At 32.0% G+C, this 13,876-nt stretch overlaps 2 protein-coding genes across 2 annotated transcripts; both read right to left on the reverse strand.

Annotated features, from left to right (window-relative positions):
* Positions 1-4,653: 4,653 nt before the first annotated feature.
* LOC117681081 (toll-like receptor 2 type-2) lies at positions 4,654-7,277 on the reverse strand. Its single transcript, XM_034444174.2, has one exon. It carries the CDS (start codon positions 7,123-7,125, stop codon positions 5,173-5,175), a length of 1,953 nt encoding a protein of 650 aa, XP_034300065.2. The 5' UTR covers positions 7,126-7,277; the 3' UTR covers positions 4,654-5,172.
* Positions 7,278-11,729: 4,452 nt separating this feature from the next.
* On the reverse strand, positions 11,730-13,613 carry LOC136271536 (toll-like receptor 1). Its single transcript, XM_066071716.1, has one exon. The coding sequence runs from the start codon at positions 13,575-13,577 to the stop codon at positions 11,730-11,732; it is 1,848 nt and encodes a 615-aa protein (XP_065927788.1). The 5' UTR covers positions 13,578-13,613.
* Between the last annotated feature and the right edge of the window lie 263 nt (positions 13,614-13,876).

Here is a 13,876-nt window from a genome sequence, read left to right on the forward strand (position 1 = left end):
ATCTTTCATAAACAGCAGACGACAAGCGCCGAATCTGAGGAAAATTCTCTCCAAAGCAAAGTTCTCGTCCAGCAATACTATTTCCATCAAAAAGTGCGGCGACCCCCGATGTGGAACATGTGACCTTATACAGGAGGGAGAAGGAATAATATTAAAAAGCGGCCAAATTTTAAAACCTAATGCCCCAATGAACTGCAAATCGTCTAATTTGATATATTGTGCGACTTGTCCAACATGTGGAGAAAATTATATTGGCCAGACTAACCAGCTCAACGCCCGAGTGAGAGTCCACAAACAACAAATAAAGGACGAAACAGTGAGAAACACTCCATGTTCGGAACATTTTGCGAAGTGCGGAAAGGGAACATTTAAAATATTTCCGTTTTACAAAATGTGGAATTCAAATGAAATCGCCCGAACCACAAAAGAGGACTATTTTATTAAAATATTTAACCCGAAACTTAATCGAAAATAGATTTATCATATATATAATTTTTATATGTATTGTATTATATGTCTATGCATTGCTTAACGGCGTTGATAAAGTTCACGCCATCGCTACCTTGATGTACATTGTGACGTCATAATGAACTTTAAAAACACGACGTCATTGACAACGTTACAAACAACGTTTTTAATTTTGTATAACTGTCTGAAGAGCCGACATGGCTGAAAGCGCTAACAGTAAACAATTTATTTAATTTGGACTGTCGCATTCTGTTTTATTTATTTAAGTATATATATATATATATATATATATATATATATATATATATATATATATATATATATTTAAACTGGTATCGTTACGACCATAAATTGACACAATTTTTAATCAAAATAACGTAATCAATCAAATGCTGTCAGGAATGTATTTCTAAAAACATTGTACGTACACGTTATCATTGACGTACTATTTATTTCTGGGTTTATTTAGAATAAACTTGTTTTGTTTCAAATACGTTATTGTAGTTACTTTTGTAAAGTATCTTGGAAAATAGTGATTTTTTTTAAATGCAATAAAATGAAGTACTTTTTGGTTGTTGTTGGAAAGTTATTTTTTTTTTGCGTGATGGATTGAGAGGATCCACCATCGATCATCATAAACTCTGATACAGACTATTCATTACGGTTCTGCACTGTCACACTCCGACTACAGTTTCGAACAATACAACTGCTGTACATGTTGGAGTGCAGATGGAATTGGTGCCATGGTTTAGTTAACCTAATTTTGATATAATCAAAATTTCTAAAAAAAAAAAATAATAATAAAAAAAATTATTATCTCTCATATTCATTTCTTTTTCGGTAGTGGGGGGTTGGGGTGGGGGGGGGGGGAGAAGAGGATGTTTTAATTTTAATGGGCATCTTGGTTAATAATATAATGTTCAAAGAGGCTTGATCGTCAATAAATAAACTATCAGATATACCAAAAGCGTTCAGATATAATTTGTTTACCTATTAACTATTAGTTTGGAAATAAAATACCCATAACTTTCAAATTTGGGTGTTTTACTATATTTTGATACATAACTCTTCTTCAAAAGGAGATCAATAAGTTCAAAATTGGCCACGACCACTTCAGGATTCATGACACCCTTGAATTCTACTTTTCATGACAGTACATGTACGTCCCAACATGGCGATTTTGACGCATTATGTGAACCAGTTTATATCGCCAAAACTTGGTGTTTATCTCTGTGGCGCATTGGATGTTGCTTCGTCCTACCAACCAAAGGTCCCGACTTCGAATACTTAACTATTTTCATGAATAGCAGTAAAATTTTAAAAAGTACATTTTCTCCAAAAATTGGTTTTTTTCTGTCATTTTCAAGTCGAACACATGCTAGAAATCCATATCTTTGAATAATTTAGAAGAACAAGCTTGTATGCAGAACTTTTTTTCAAGGTGTGTGGAGGACCCTTAAACATGTTCTGAAAAAAAACCCTTTAACGTTCTTCTTAAAGACAAAGCATGAAAATAATTCAGAAAATGATGATTGATTGTAAGTTGTTTAATTTCCTGTCAAGAATAATCTACTCGTGTCGAGATCAACTGAAAACAGAATGTATTATCTTGACTTGTGAAATACCATTTCATTGACGTAGTCTTGCGTCATTTAATTTGTTTTCTTACCTAAGGCCTTTATTTTTGCCAAACGCTAAGAATAAATCATACAATGTTTAAATTAAGATTGATTCATATTTGATAATTCACTTACTTCTATTTTACTTGATCTATCGAAAGCTTATTAATCCACGAGAAAGTACATGTACAAGAGTAAAAACAAGACGACATTTATTTTCAATTGGGGTAGTAGATTTTGCCCTGCAATAAGCTCCCCTCCACCCCCAACAATCTTGCAAAATTTTGTTATTTACCTTCAGTTGGTCGTTTGTAAAACATCATCATAATTATATACATGTACGTCATACATCTGCCCATGTTTAGTAATAAATATCGATTAATTCATATTTTTTAATTACCGGTATATTATAGATATAAAGGGTTAAGATCAAATAAGTCATTTTTTCTAAACAAAATCATCAATTAGAATACAAAACAACAAATAGTACATTATAAATATTTGATTTTAGGTTTTTATTCACTTTCAAATAACTAAGTAAGTACTTTTTATGATGGTGGTCTCTGAATTTCTACGGCAAATCCCCTTAATAATAACATGTACACCGTTGTCCGACAATTTCTTTGATATAGAATTGTTACAAATAATAAGAATGTTTCGCGAGTGTAAGACGATGAAATAGGAATAACTCTATTTATTAATATATAATGTCATGAAGATTTTGAACGAAGTAATTTCTAATAAATTTTTTCAAAATTTCCTTCAAGAATTTTAACCATTGTTGTTATATTAACAATACAAATACTGACTTTAAGAAAATATAAATCATTGAGTGACGCAGTTTACTTTTTTGTCAATATTTTGTTAGAATTTTAATTATATGAAGTCATTTATCTTATTTTTGAGATATATAGTTTGTAGCTGCTTTCATGTATTTAATGTAAAACTAATCCTATATTTATAAACGCAGTTTGCAATTTGTTAATTAAAAAATGCATTCAAGTTCCTCAGGTTCACTAAAAATGTACATTTTACTGAAATTCTACTAGCGCTGTTGCATATTTTCTTCAAATCAAAATTGATATAAATATATACATATGATACTCTTATTATGTTTTTTAGAATGTTTTTCTTCTAAAGATATAAAATTCAAGAACAGATGATGCTACTTAAAAAGCATCGGTGGATGTGGTAAAATTGTATTCAAAGACAGCTGAGTAATCGAATTGATTAATAACCAAAGAAGGAAACGAAGTACTGCATTTCATTGTAAAATTTTATTCTGTTTTGATAACAGTAATTTTGGTTTTGCCAAGGTTTTAATGATACAATTCATATTTTCACAGAAAAGGTTTACCCCTCATTTGCCTCCATTCGAAATAAAATCATTTTAAAAATATTATTTTCGCAATTGTACAAACTGTTAATATCGTTAACATCGTGCAAGACTTGACATGGAAATTAAAAAAGGTCGGTTTGTTAAAGCAAGAATTTGAAATTTACTCTCTGTAGAAAATATTGGTAGTTGTTTTTGCAAAGAAAACATAAATTAAGTATAAAATTATCCCTAACACCACAAACAAAGAAGATGGGTGGATAAGGCGTGTTAAATGCCCATACGCGATTGGACAGGCTACTGAAAAATTAAAGTATCAGTAAATCTGATGGGTTTTTTTAAAATCATTTAAAACAATATATATTTAACGAATCATTGATTTTGAACTTATAGGTATGTTCAATACTTGGAATATGTTGACTCAAACAGGCGAATACGTATCAAAACCTGCAAATACTGTCATTTTTTAGAACTTCAAGACATTTTCTTTTATAGAGTGGGTCTGTGCTCCATAATTTTCTCATAGTCTAATTAAGATCTATTGGAAAACAAACCGATTTCAATCAGCAAAAACGTGGAGAGATGACCCACTATACATTAAAAATATAATTTTGTATCCCAACAACTGAACGTTTTGAAAAAATAATACAAGTCCGGTAGTTCGTGACCTTAGTCACACATAATATTTAAAAAGCCCACTTTGTTGTGTCTGAAATGGCTCAGTGGTTAGAGTACCTGGCATAAGCTGACCTTATATATCTAGGTTTTTATGTTAAGGGTTCGATACCACCAAAATTTCCAATAATATTTTTTTTCCTTATTTATTGTTAAATATATCAAAAACTGACTATAGTTAGAAATTTTGCTTTTGCAAAGTTGTATTATGATATATTTGAATAGATTTAAATGGGGAAAATAAATTTAAAATTGTATTTCACTACTAAACCGAATGGGCATTTGCGCCATCTTATTCCCCCATCTTCTTCCCAGCAAAAGTAAAAGATACATGTATTCAGTGAGTATATAAAAATAAGACAACACCTAACAAAAAATCTGAACACATCACAAACAATAAATGAAACAGGTAAAATCATCGCAAGGCTGCTTGGATTTGATAAAATATCAATAACATGTAAACCGGTATCCATGAATAACAAAGACAGCTATTCCAATTCATAAGAAGTATATATATATATATATATATATATATATATATATATATATATATATATATATATATATATATATATATATATATATATATATATAAGAGAACACATTGGTAATAACACAAATGTAACACGTGATATATCTTTCAGACAATGTAAATAAACCACTTTAACGACTAAGAATGTAACACATGAAATATATTTCATAACAAATCACTTCAAAGACTAAGCTCGACACACAGAAATATAAAGTTTGAATAAGTACATGTAATGCCTGTTAATTAGTACAATGTTTATTTTTTTCTGGTGGGGGGGGGGGTAGGAGTGAGGAATATATATGCACATACTCGTTTCCTTTTCCTCAAAAGGATGAACATAATCCCAATCAATATTCAAATAGTAAATTGAGTTGATTATTTTTAAAGGCAGTTCTACGTATTCATCGCAAAAAGAGCAAACCTAAATGACAAAACAAATTCAATATTTTAAAAGAAAAAAAAAAAAGAAAAAGAAAGAAAACTGCCACATGTGCACCATGCAATATTATCCTTATCATTTATTTTCACAGCATCTTTTTTACTTAAACGTTTTCTTTTTGATCAATGTACCCAAGATTCACTTGTTCAGCTTTGGCTTTTAGTGCATTTCCCTTTTTTCCTTTATATGCCAATGAATACAGCAGTCTATCGATGAAAATGTTATCGTCTTTTCTTATGTATGTAAATGTCTTCATACATCTCTTCAGATCGCTAGGAAGATCCTTCTCTGGAATTTCCTCCAAAAGAATGATAATCAAATGCCGTTTTCTCTCTACAATGCTCTGTTGAAAAGCCTCTTGAAATTCCCACATGCAAAAATGACTGTTCAGAAAATTTTGGGACAAGACAATCATGGTATGTTTGCTGTTTTCCACGCATTTTACAATATTCTCAAATATTGTTTTTCCAGGAATGAAATCTTTTTGGTGCATACAAAATTTCAAATGGGCCAATCGTTCGTTTTTGCTCTCTTCAAACAGTTCCCGAACCCACCCTTCGTCATCATTACTGTAGGAGACAAAGGCGTCAAACTCCTTATCTTCGTATAATTCCACTGGTTGACATGGCAAAACAACGTCAAATCGGGTAAAAAACAAAATCCGAATTTCTCGCCTATATTTCAAAATAACAATCAAAAATATGATTAAGAAAAATGACAAAATACTCAAAGCCACAGTAACAGGCATTAACTCGAAACCACAGTTAATATCATTGACTGTGAGATCTTTCAGACGTCGTCCTCGAATGCTCTCAGGGAGATGGCACCGCAAATCTCTAAAGTACTGATAACGTTTGTATTTCACTGAATTCCAGTCTGTTTCTTGAATATATTTTAAGACCTCTTTCATTTCATCTGTGCAGGTGCAGTTAAAAGGATTATTCGTTATGTTCACAAAAATCCTTTCGTTTGGAATAAGTCTTTCAAACAGTCGGACAGAAATTTGACTTACTTCATTATGTGTGAGATCATATGTCAAATTCGGTATCGGTTTACCCCATATTCCACTTAAACTGATTGGAAAGCGAACGTCTTGAATGTGATTGTAAGACATATCAATGTACTTTAAAGCCTCAAAATAAATCCACCAGTTTTTGAATTGTTCGGGGACATAATATATATTCGAGTGGGACACGTTCAGTATTTTTAATTCCGGATATAGTTTTTGTTCCGTCATTTCATTAGCGTAGTGTCGATTTCTTATCGTATATGAGTTCTCTAGTGTATGCAATTTCTTGAACACACATTTGTGGGTCGAAAGACGGGCATTTTCAATTAACTCGGTCGCTAGCATGGCAAAACGGTTCATATCTATTGGCACATCATGTATAATATCAAGCGTGGTATTACGTTTTATCATTATTTTCAAAGTTTCCTCATCACCACATATTAAGTTACTAGGTTGTGTGCTTGATTTTAGTACTGCATTTTCCCTAAAGGCTCTCAGACTCGTCTCATACTGCACGTTTATCAACACATATTCCTCCATTACATCAGGAAAGGTGTCCAGTTCTTGATTTTTGAAATCTGCATAGTAGTCGGTTAGAATGCAGTCTTGCACATACAGTTTAACTATGTTTTTTGATTTACTTTGATATGGAAGAGAAATTTTTGCACCTTTTTCACATTGAACTTTAAAACTGTAGAATGCATTTATCAATGAAATGTACTTTCGTAGCTCCGAGAAGTTCCATTTGCCACTAGAAGATTTGTCTATGTAACAGTTATACCGGTGGTATATTTCATAGCTGGATCCTTTACCATTCAGTATACAAAAGTCTTCGTAGGAAGAAGGAATGTTCTTTTGTACATTTCTCGAGAGCGATCTATTGTAGTCTCCGTAAATCATACCTGATGAGTTATGTGTTCCTAGATCAGAAGAAGTTTCGGCTATTGTCACAGTCTTATTCGACTGTTTCTGGACATCCTCAGAAGTAACCAATAGCAAAACACACAAGCAACCCAGGATTTGAAACCATAACTGAATTAATTCCATTTTGACATATGTCAGTATACAAAAAAAAAAACAGATTTGATTTCCTCCAACACAGGAATATTCAAAGTAAAGTTGTCTCACATACTGTGTATCCTACGCCGTTCAAGAAACTGACACAGGCGATCTCTAGAAGTCTGTTACGCTGTGTCTAAAATGTCAACAAGACTTAATATTCACTTTTAATGAAATCGAGCCCTCGCTTCGCTGATTTTGTATAGCCTTCTTTTTTAGATCACCGGTAATTCATTAGACGTTGACAGATGAGGAAATGTTAATATAGTTTAGGTGTTTTCTATAGAAATGGAAACTTCAGATGAGAATAACCTCTTTTTGTTTGATTTGTATTTATCAGTTTAAATCAAAATCAATTTGTTAAAAAAAAACCCAGACACTACAGTCTATAGCTATAAATGTAGCTAACACTTTGTGAAATGAATGCCCTATTTAACCAAGTGTAATTTTTTATGACTTTGGAATATGATAGTATTACGCATAAATCAATCACAGAGTTGATAATCTTTCTGTGAAAAGTTTTAGTAATCTTCTTTATTATTTTTTTTAATATACATTTGGGCGTCTTTTTTTTCACCACGGATTATACAATTACGCTGATCTATGTCTTTCTGTCCAATAATAAGAAATCTAATTATTTTGACATAGATTCTATATAGAAGTACTTTCTGGAGATTTACAAATGCTAGACATGTTAAAATCAATAGATATTGAAATAATCATGATTTTAAACGTGAAAAAATATTCAAATGTATAAAGTTGAATCTAATAAATTGAAATTATATCTCATTCCCAATCTGATTAATTATATAATCGATAATATTGTAATTTGAAAATATTTCTTTTGCACATCTAGCCCTACGTATTCAAAAATTTTATATTCAGATTTAGTATAAATTTTTATGTATCTGTCATTGTTGAAAAATTCGACGTGGCGCAAAATTATTAATTGATATTCAAAACGCTACATATTGTAGAAAGGAATTTGATAGTGGCGTATTGCAATTAATAAACTAATTAAGACTTTGATTACATGCACCTCAGTACACCTGAAAATATAAAGAAATTGTCATTGTCATTGTCATTGTCATTGCTATTTTTTTTTTTTACTCCGCGCAGAATTAAAAGCATGAGCAGTACTCTGTCAAAGACTGTGTTTTTATATAACCCCCCCCCCCAAAAAAAAAAAACCCACCCTTTCAACTAAGACTTGTTTACATTTGATTGTTACTTCAAGGTGATCCACATGGAGAAAACGGTTAACACTTAAGTTTTCGTGTTATATGCTTCACATAATTTTAACCACAACTTAAGCAAAACATTGCTTGACTATTTTTTTAGTAAAACTTTAACCTTTTATTATACATGTGTATCGTGTTTCAAAGTTAAACTTTAAAAAACATATATAATTATTAGCAGGAAAAAAACCGGACGCTTGCAACTTGCAATTACCGCATACGATTGACGTAAGAAACCCATATTGGTGACAGAAGCGCATACTGGTGACAGATAGACAATATTGGAAGACAATATTAGAATACAATTAATATACATATGTATTTTATGGTTTCAAATCCTTAATTTGCATACTTGCATACGTCTTTCAAAATCTCCTAAACGGTTTAGTGCAATAAAGGTAAAAGGCTTGATTAGGCTCTTAAGTGTTAATGTATTTCTTCTGAATCACTTTTCAAAGGACGACTATTAGTTATTCAGAAATAAACGCATTTTAACAACGACATCTGAAAACTGCGCTGTATTGCGATCTACTAAAAACATAATTTTAGTTATAGTTTTGCATTTGACTACTTGTTACTGACGATAGTATATTATCTAGGGTTAATTTGGTTAATAGAATACAAATATATTCAAATTGAAGAATTTAAAGCAAGTTATAAAACATGCAAGCTGTTTACAAATTTTGATGAATCATTACATATGGTAACAATGTGCAAGTCATTTTTTGATAACAACGTATGACGTGTGTGTAATATTACGCATTGCAACCGTGCAAAACTTTTTGTGAAAATTTTTAAAGTAAAGTACCTGTACATTTTGATAATACAATGGAGGGGACATTTTTGTAAATATAAAGAGGTTTTTTTTTTACACTGCCGTACAATAAAGCCAGTGCAAGGTGGCATATTGGACCCACCAAAGGTGCATGTTTCGAAAAATGCAAATATGAAATATGATAGACCATTACTTAAGGATTGTATAACCACGTTTGTTTTGTTTTCTAATGTATTTCACCTGTCAGGTGAGATATTAAACTTAAAAAATAATTTCATACGGAAAAATAAATTTCCTACAACACACTTTCTAATTAGATAAGGTTTTTTTTTTTTTTTTTAGAAATTCCTATTGGGAAAAAAACTATGGGATTTGATCAAAACTCTTATTATGTTACAAAATACGATGGGAAATCCCAATTTTTGGTAGGTAAACTATCTGTCAGAACAAGAGCACAGCTTAGCGGAGCATTTCCTCGCGACATGAAATAAAATTGTGGGGATGAACTGGGGTGCATTTATTAGATATACATGTAATTGAGGACACCAAATTGTTTTGCAGAAAATTTAGGCTTTTAATTTTTTTAAACCACTTTGAATTCATATCTCAATTATCTCATCCCCGAGTTCTTAGGTGTACAACGAAATGCGTATACATTTGGGGAGGGGAAGGGGTTATTAGGTTGTACAGTTTCCACTAATCATAGCAGCCAATTTAAAGCTCAATATTTAGCTACATTACAGCAACATCATGTAAGCAAATTTATGAAGTTTGCTTTTAAAAATTTGAGGTGGCATGTCACATGCATGACAAGCCGCATTTTTTTTTAGTAGAGTAGGTAATCCTGCAATCATATGTTTTCTATTGGCGATATTCGTGAGTCTTTTCTGAATCTTTAATTTATAAACAGTTCTACTGTATGTAACATATTAATCGGGAAAATATTACCAAAAATCGGTTGCTGGTTTCGAATAAAATGGGATTAACTTAATTCATGCCCGCTTCATTTTTTCACTTTGGACATCCTTCTAACTTTCCATTACTATTAAACGTTAAATGAAGTCTTAAAAATAGGAATTGTTCTTTTAACATGCCGAAAATGTTAAGAGTTTTTGATAAATTTTGCCATAAGTTGAAAATGGACACATTTACATACATGTACAAACACACACATACGAACAGTAGTAATAATATACCCCCTTCGCAAGTTGCAGGAGGGATTACTTAAATTTTTGAAATAAATTCTTTTTATTCTATTTGAAATATAATTCTTGTATTATTTAAAAAAAAAACATACGGGATTTTATAGATATCCTGTAGGAAAATTAATCCTATGGGAATTTTTATTTTCCCATGGCATATAAATTTATAAAGGTAAATATCTCATCTGACAGGTGAGACACATCAAAAACGAATTAAATATAATACTCTCTCGAGGCAACAGCCAATCATTTACTATCCATGAATTTTACGAAACTGCATCTTATACGAGTGTAATAATGCCACCTGCGTGCAATGACATAATTGTCCGGTACAGTGTTTTCTATGCATTCAAAAATCAAACTTCGATATTATAGTTTAGGTACTTTTATTATATTTTCTAAACAAAAATATAACGCTTGCAAAAATTGATCCCAGACACGCTGATGGTAGGTTTAGCGTGTCTATAATTGTCCAGTGACAGTAATTCCCTAATTTTTGCTAGTATTTTGTTATATCGTATAAAGAAATTAAATCCATTCCTTAAATGTATTATATGAATATGTACCATATACATGGTTTGTTTGCTTCGTAAAATTCCATGGAAATTGGTACATGTTCTTGAATATGAAATAACGTATTTTAGATATAAATAAAGGACAGTTGTCAATGCATCTTTGCTAGCCAAGGTCTTTCAGCATGTGCAGGTCCACTCTCTTCCTCACAAACTCTGCCATTGGGAAAAGGAGTGGATCGATTACTATTGGCTAGCCAAGATGTCTGTTAATTTCTAATATTTTACTTTTGGGGTCGTTTTCAAAATTTATCTGATTAAAATGATTTTACCCATTTATCAGTTATTTACTACAGTAGAGTTAAACAAAGAAGGAAATTTCATGATATATTAATTATTTGGTTAAATAAAGTGATAATTTACTGTTTACCGTATTTATGGGTTATAAGAAGCAAAGTAAATACATGCAGATTTTAAAAGAAATACATCGTTCCCAATGGAAAATAATACCCCATTGAATACGTACGGAATTAAATGCCCAATGAAAAGAAATGTGGGCATTGCATATAACCTATATTGCTTATTTATAGGCAATTCTTATACAGAAAATTTACATAGTCTTACAAAAATCAAGTATTACTGTTTTGCAGCTATGCTGTTATTTCATTTTTACTTTCCAATCCCATAAAAGGTTACGGTAATTATAAATAAACAACACAAGAAGTGGACATTTTACTTCTGTTGACCATATCGAATTTAATGTACAAAACGTTACTCTATTATATACTGCAGAGAATAAGTTAAAAAAACAAAACAGGTTTAATTCTAGATTGCTACATATTGTTGACGATTTCCTTCATTGTATTCACACCATGCCAAAATATTGTTGACGATTTCCTTCATTGTATTCACACCATGCCAAATCACCCTTACTTGACAGTAAATAAAGGAACTTGTCGGTAAAACGTGTGTCATTTTTGTGAATACAAGTAAATGTTTGTAAACTTCTCCTGAGACAAATTGTCTCTTCCTGATTTGGTATATCATCCATTAAAACGAGGATAGAGCGCTTTTTCGTTAGATGTTCGTTCGACTGCTGTAGGGCTTCCTGGAATCCGGGGGTCCGAAACTCACGCTCAAGAAACTGACGTGATAGCAATACAACTACGTATCTACTGCTTTTCATCAGGTCTATTAACTTTTCAAAATTATTTTTCTGGTCTGTTGCATCTTCGCGATAAAAACACAGTTTCAAATGACTCAACAGTTTGTGTCTGTTTTCAATAATCGTACTTCGAGCCCATTCCTCATCAAAGAGACCATGACAAATTAATGCGTCGAATTTGAAACTTTTTTCTGCGTCCATGTCTATGGAATTATCAGAAGGTATACCACTACGTCTTTGAGCACAGAATAATCGAATCTGCAGTCTAGATCTGATTATTAAAAAAAGGAAAATTAAAAGAAAGCAGATTAAAATACTTAAAACCACAATAATTGGCAAAATTTTGGAACCACAACCAATATCGTTGTCCGTTAAGTCTCTCAGTCTCCGACCTTTTATATTTTCAGGAAATTGGCACTTCAGATCTCGGATATATTGGTGACGTTCGTATTTGACAGAATTCCAATCTGTATCGCGAATGTACTTCAAGACGTCTCTCATCTGGTCTGTACAAGAGCAATTAATAGGATTGTTATCAATTATCACGTACAAGTGTCTTGCCAGAACTACTTTTTCAAGAAAACGTACGGAGATTTGGCGAATGTCATTGAAGGTTAAGTCCAAGGTTAACCTTGCTGATGTCGGATCATAATCTTTAGGCATAGGAAGAACTATATCCTGAATTTTATTGTGTGACATGTCCAAGTATTCCAACTTTGGAAAGTATAACATCCAGTTTTTAAATTGTTCTGGTACGTAATATAAACTAGAGTGGGAAATGTTTAAAATTTTTAATTCTGGAAATCGATTAGACTCGGTTAAAAATTCTGCAAAGTATCTACTACGGGATGATTGGGCAGACGTCTCGAGAAGTTGTAAATTTTTGAAAGAGCATTTTTGTGATGAAATTCTCTTATTTATAATATTTGAAGAGGCGATTGTTATAAACGTTGATATATTTGGAAGGTTACCAACAAACGAATAAGATTCATTTCGTTCTATCTTCACCTTAAGAGTGTCTTCGTCTCCACAATTTACATTCCTTGGAATATTCTCCGGCTTTATTTGAAGATTTTTCAACATCGCTTTGACCGATATTACACGCTGTACATTAATCAGTACCACTTCTTCAAGCTCGTCTGGTGTTTTGTCCAAGTCGGCATTTTGAAAATCCGAGTAATAATCAGTTGCTTTACAATCGCGCACATGTAACTTGACAATGTTCCGTGCTTTACCATTAAAAGGAAAAGAGATATTTGAATTGTTTCTACACTGCACATCGAAAGCGTATTTGAAATGCTTTGTCGCAATGTAGTCACGTAATTGTGAAAAGTTCCATCTTCCTGACGAAAACCCATCAATACTGCATTCATAGGAAAACAGGGTTCCATTGTTCTCGGTGCCCTTCAATGTACAGAAATCTTGCCAAGTTGGAGGAAGGTTTGAATCTATGGATCTGTCATTTCTTAGATGTCCTTCATCCGCAGCAAAGATAGACTCACTCTTATGCTCTTCAGCTTGAAGAGCAAACTTTATCCGCTTATACATTTCCTGAGAAGTAGTGCATGTCGTGAATTGCAAAAATATTAATATATACAGACAAAGGAATAAAGAATCCGGCTGGAAAAAGAACATGTTGCTTTATACTTTTGCAACGCAACAATGAGAGAATTTTGTCAAAAACGGGATCTTGATTACAAGGATTTTCATAATATCAGCGAGAAAGAGTGGGTTTTCCAGTATGTGTTTCTTTTGATCGAAACTTGGAAAACCCTTCACAGTTATCATTAATTTACAGTGACGGTTGAATAGATATTTTTGTAGGTGACAAGGGCTACATAATCTAA

This window comes from Magallana gigas, chromosome 2 (assembly GCF_963853765.1).
Source record: "Magallana gigas chromosome 2, xbMagGiga1.1, whole genome shotgun sequence".
In the NCBI taxonomy this organism is placed as follows: Eukaryota; Metazoa; Mollusca; class Bivalvia; order Ostreida; family Ostreidae; genus Magallana; species Magallana gigas.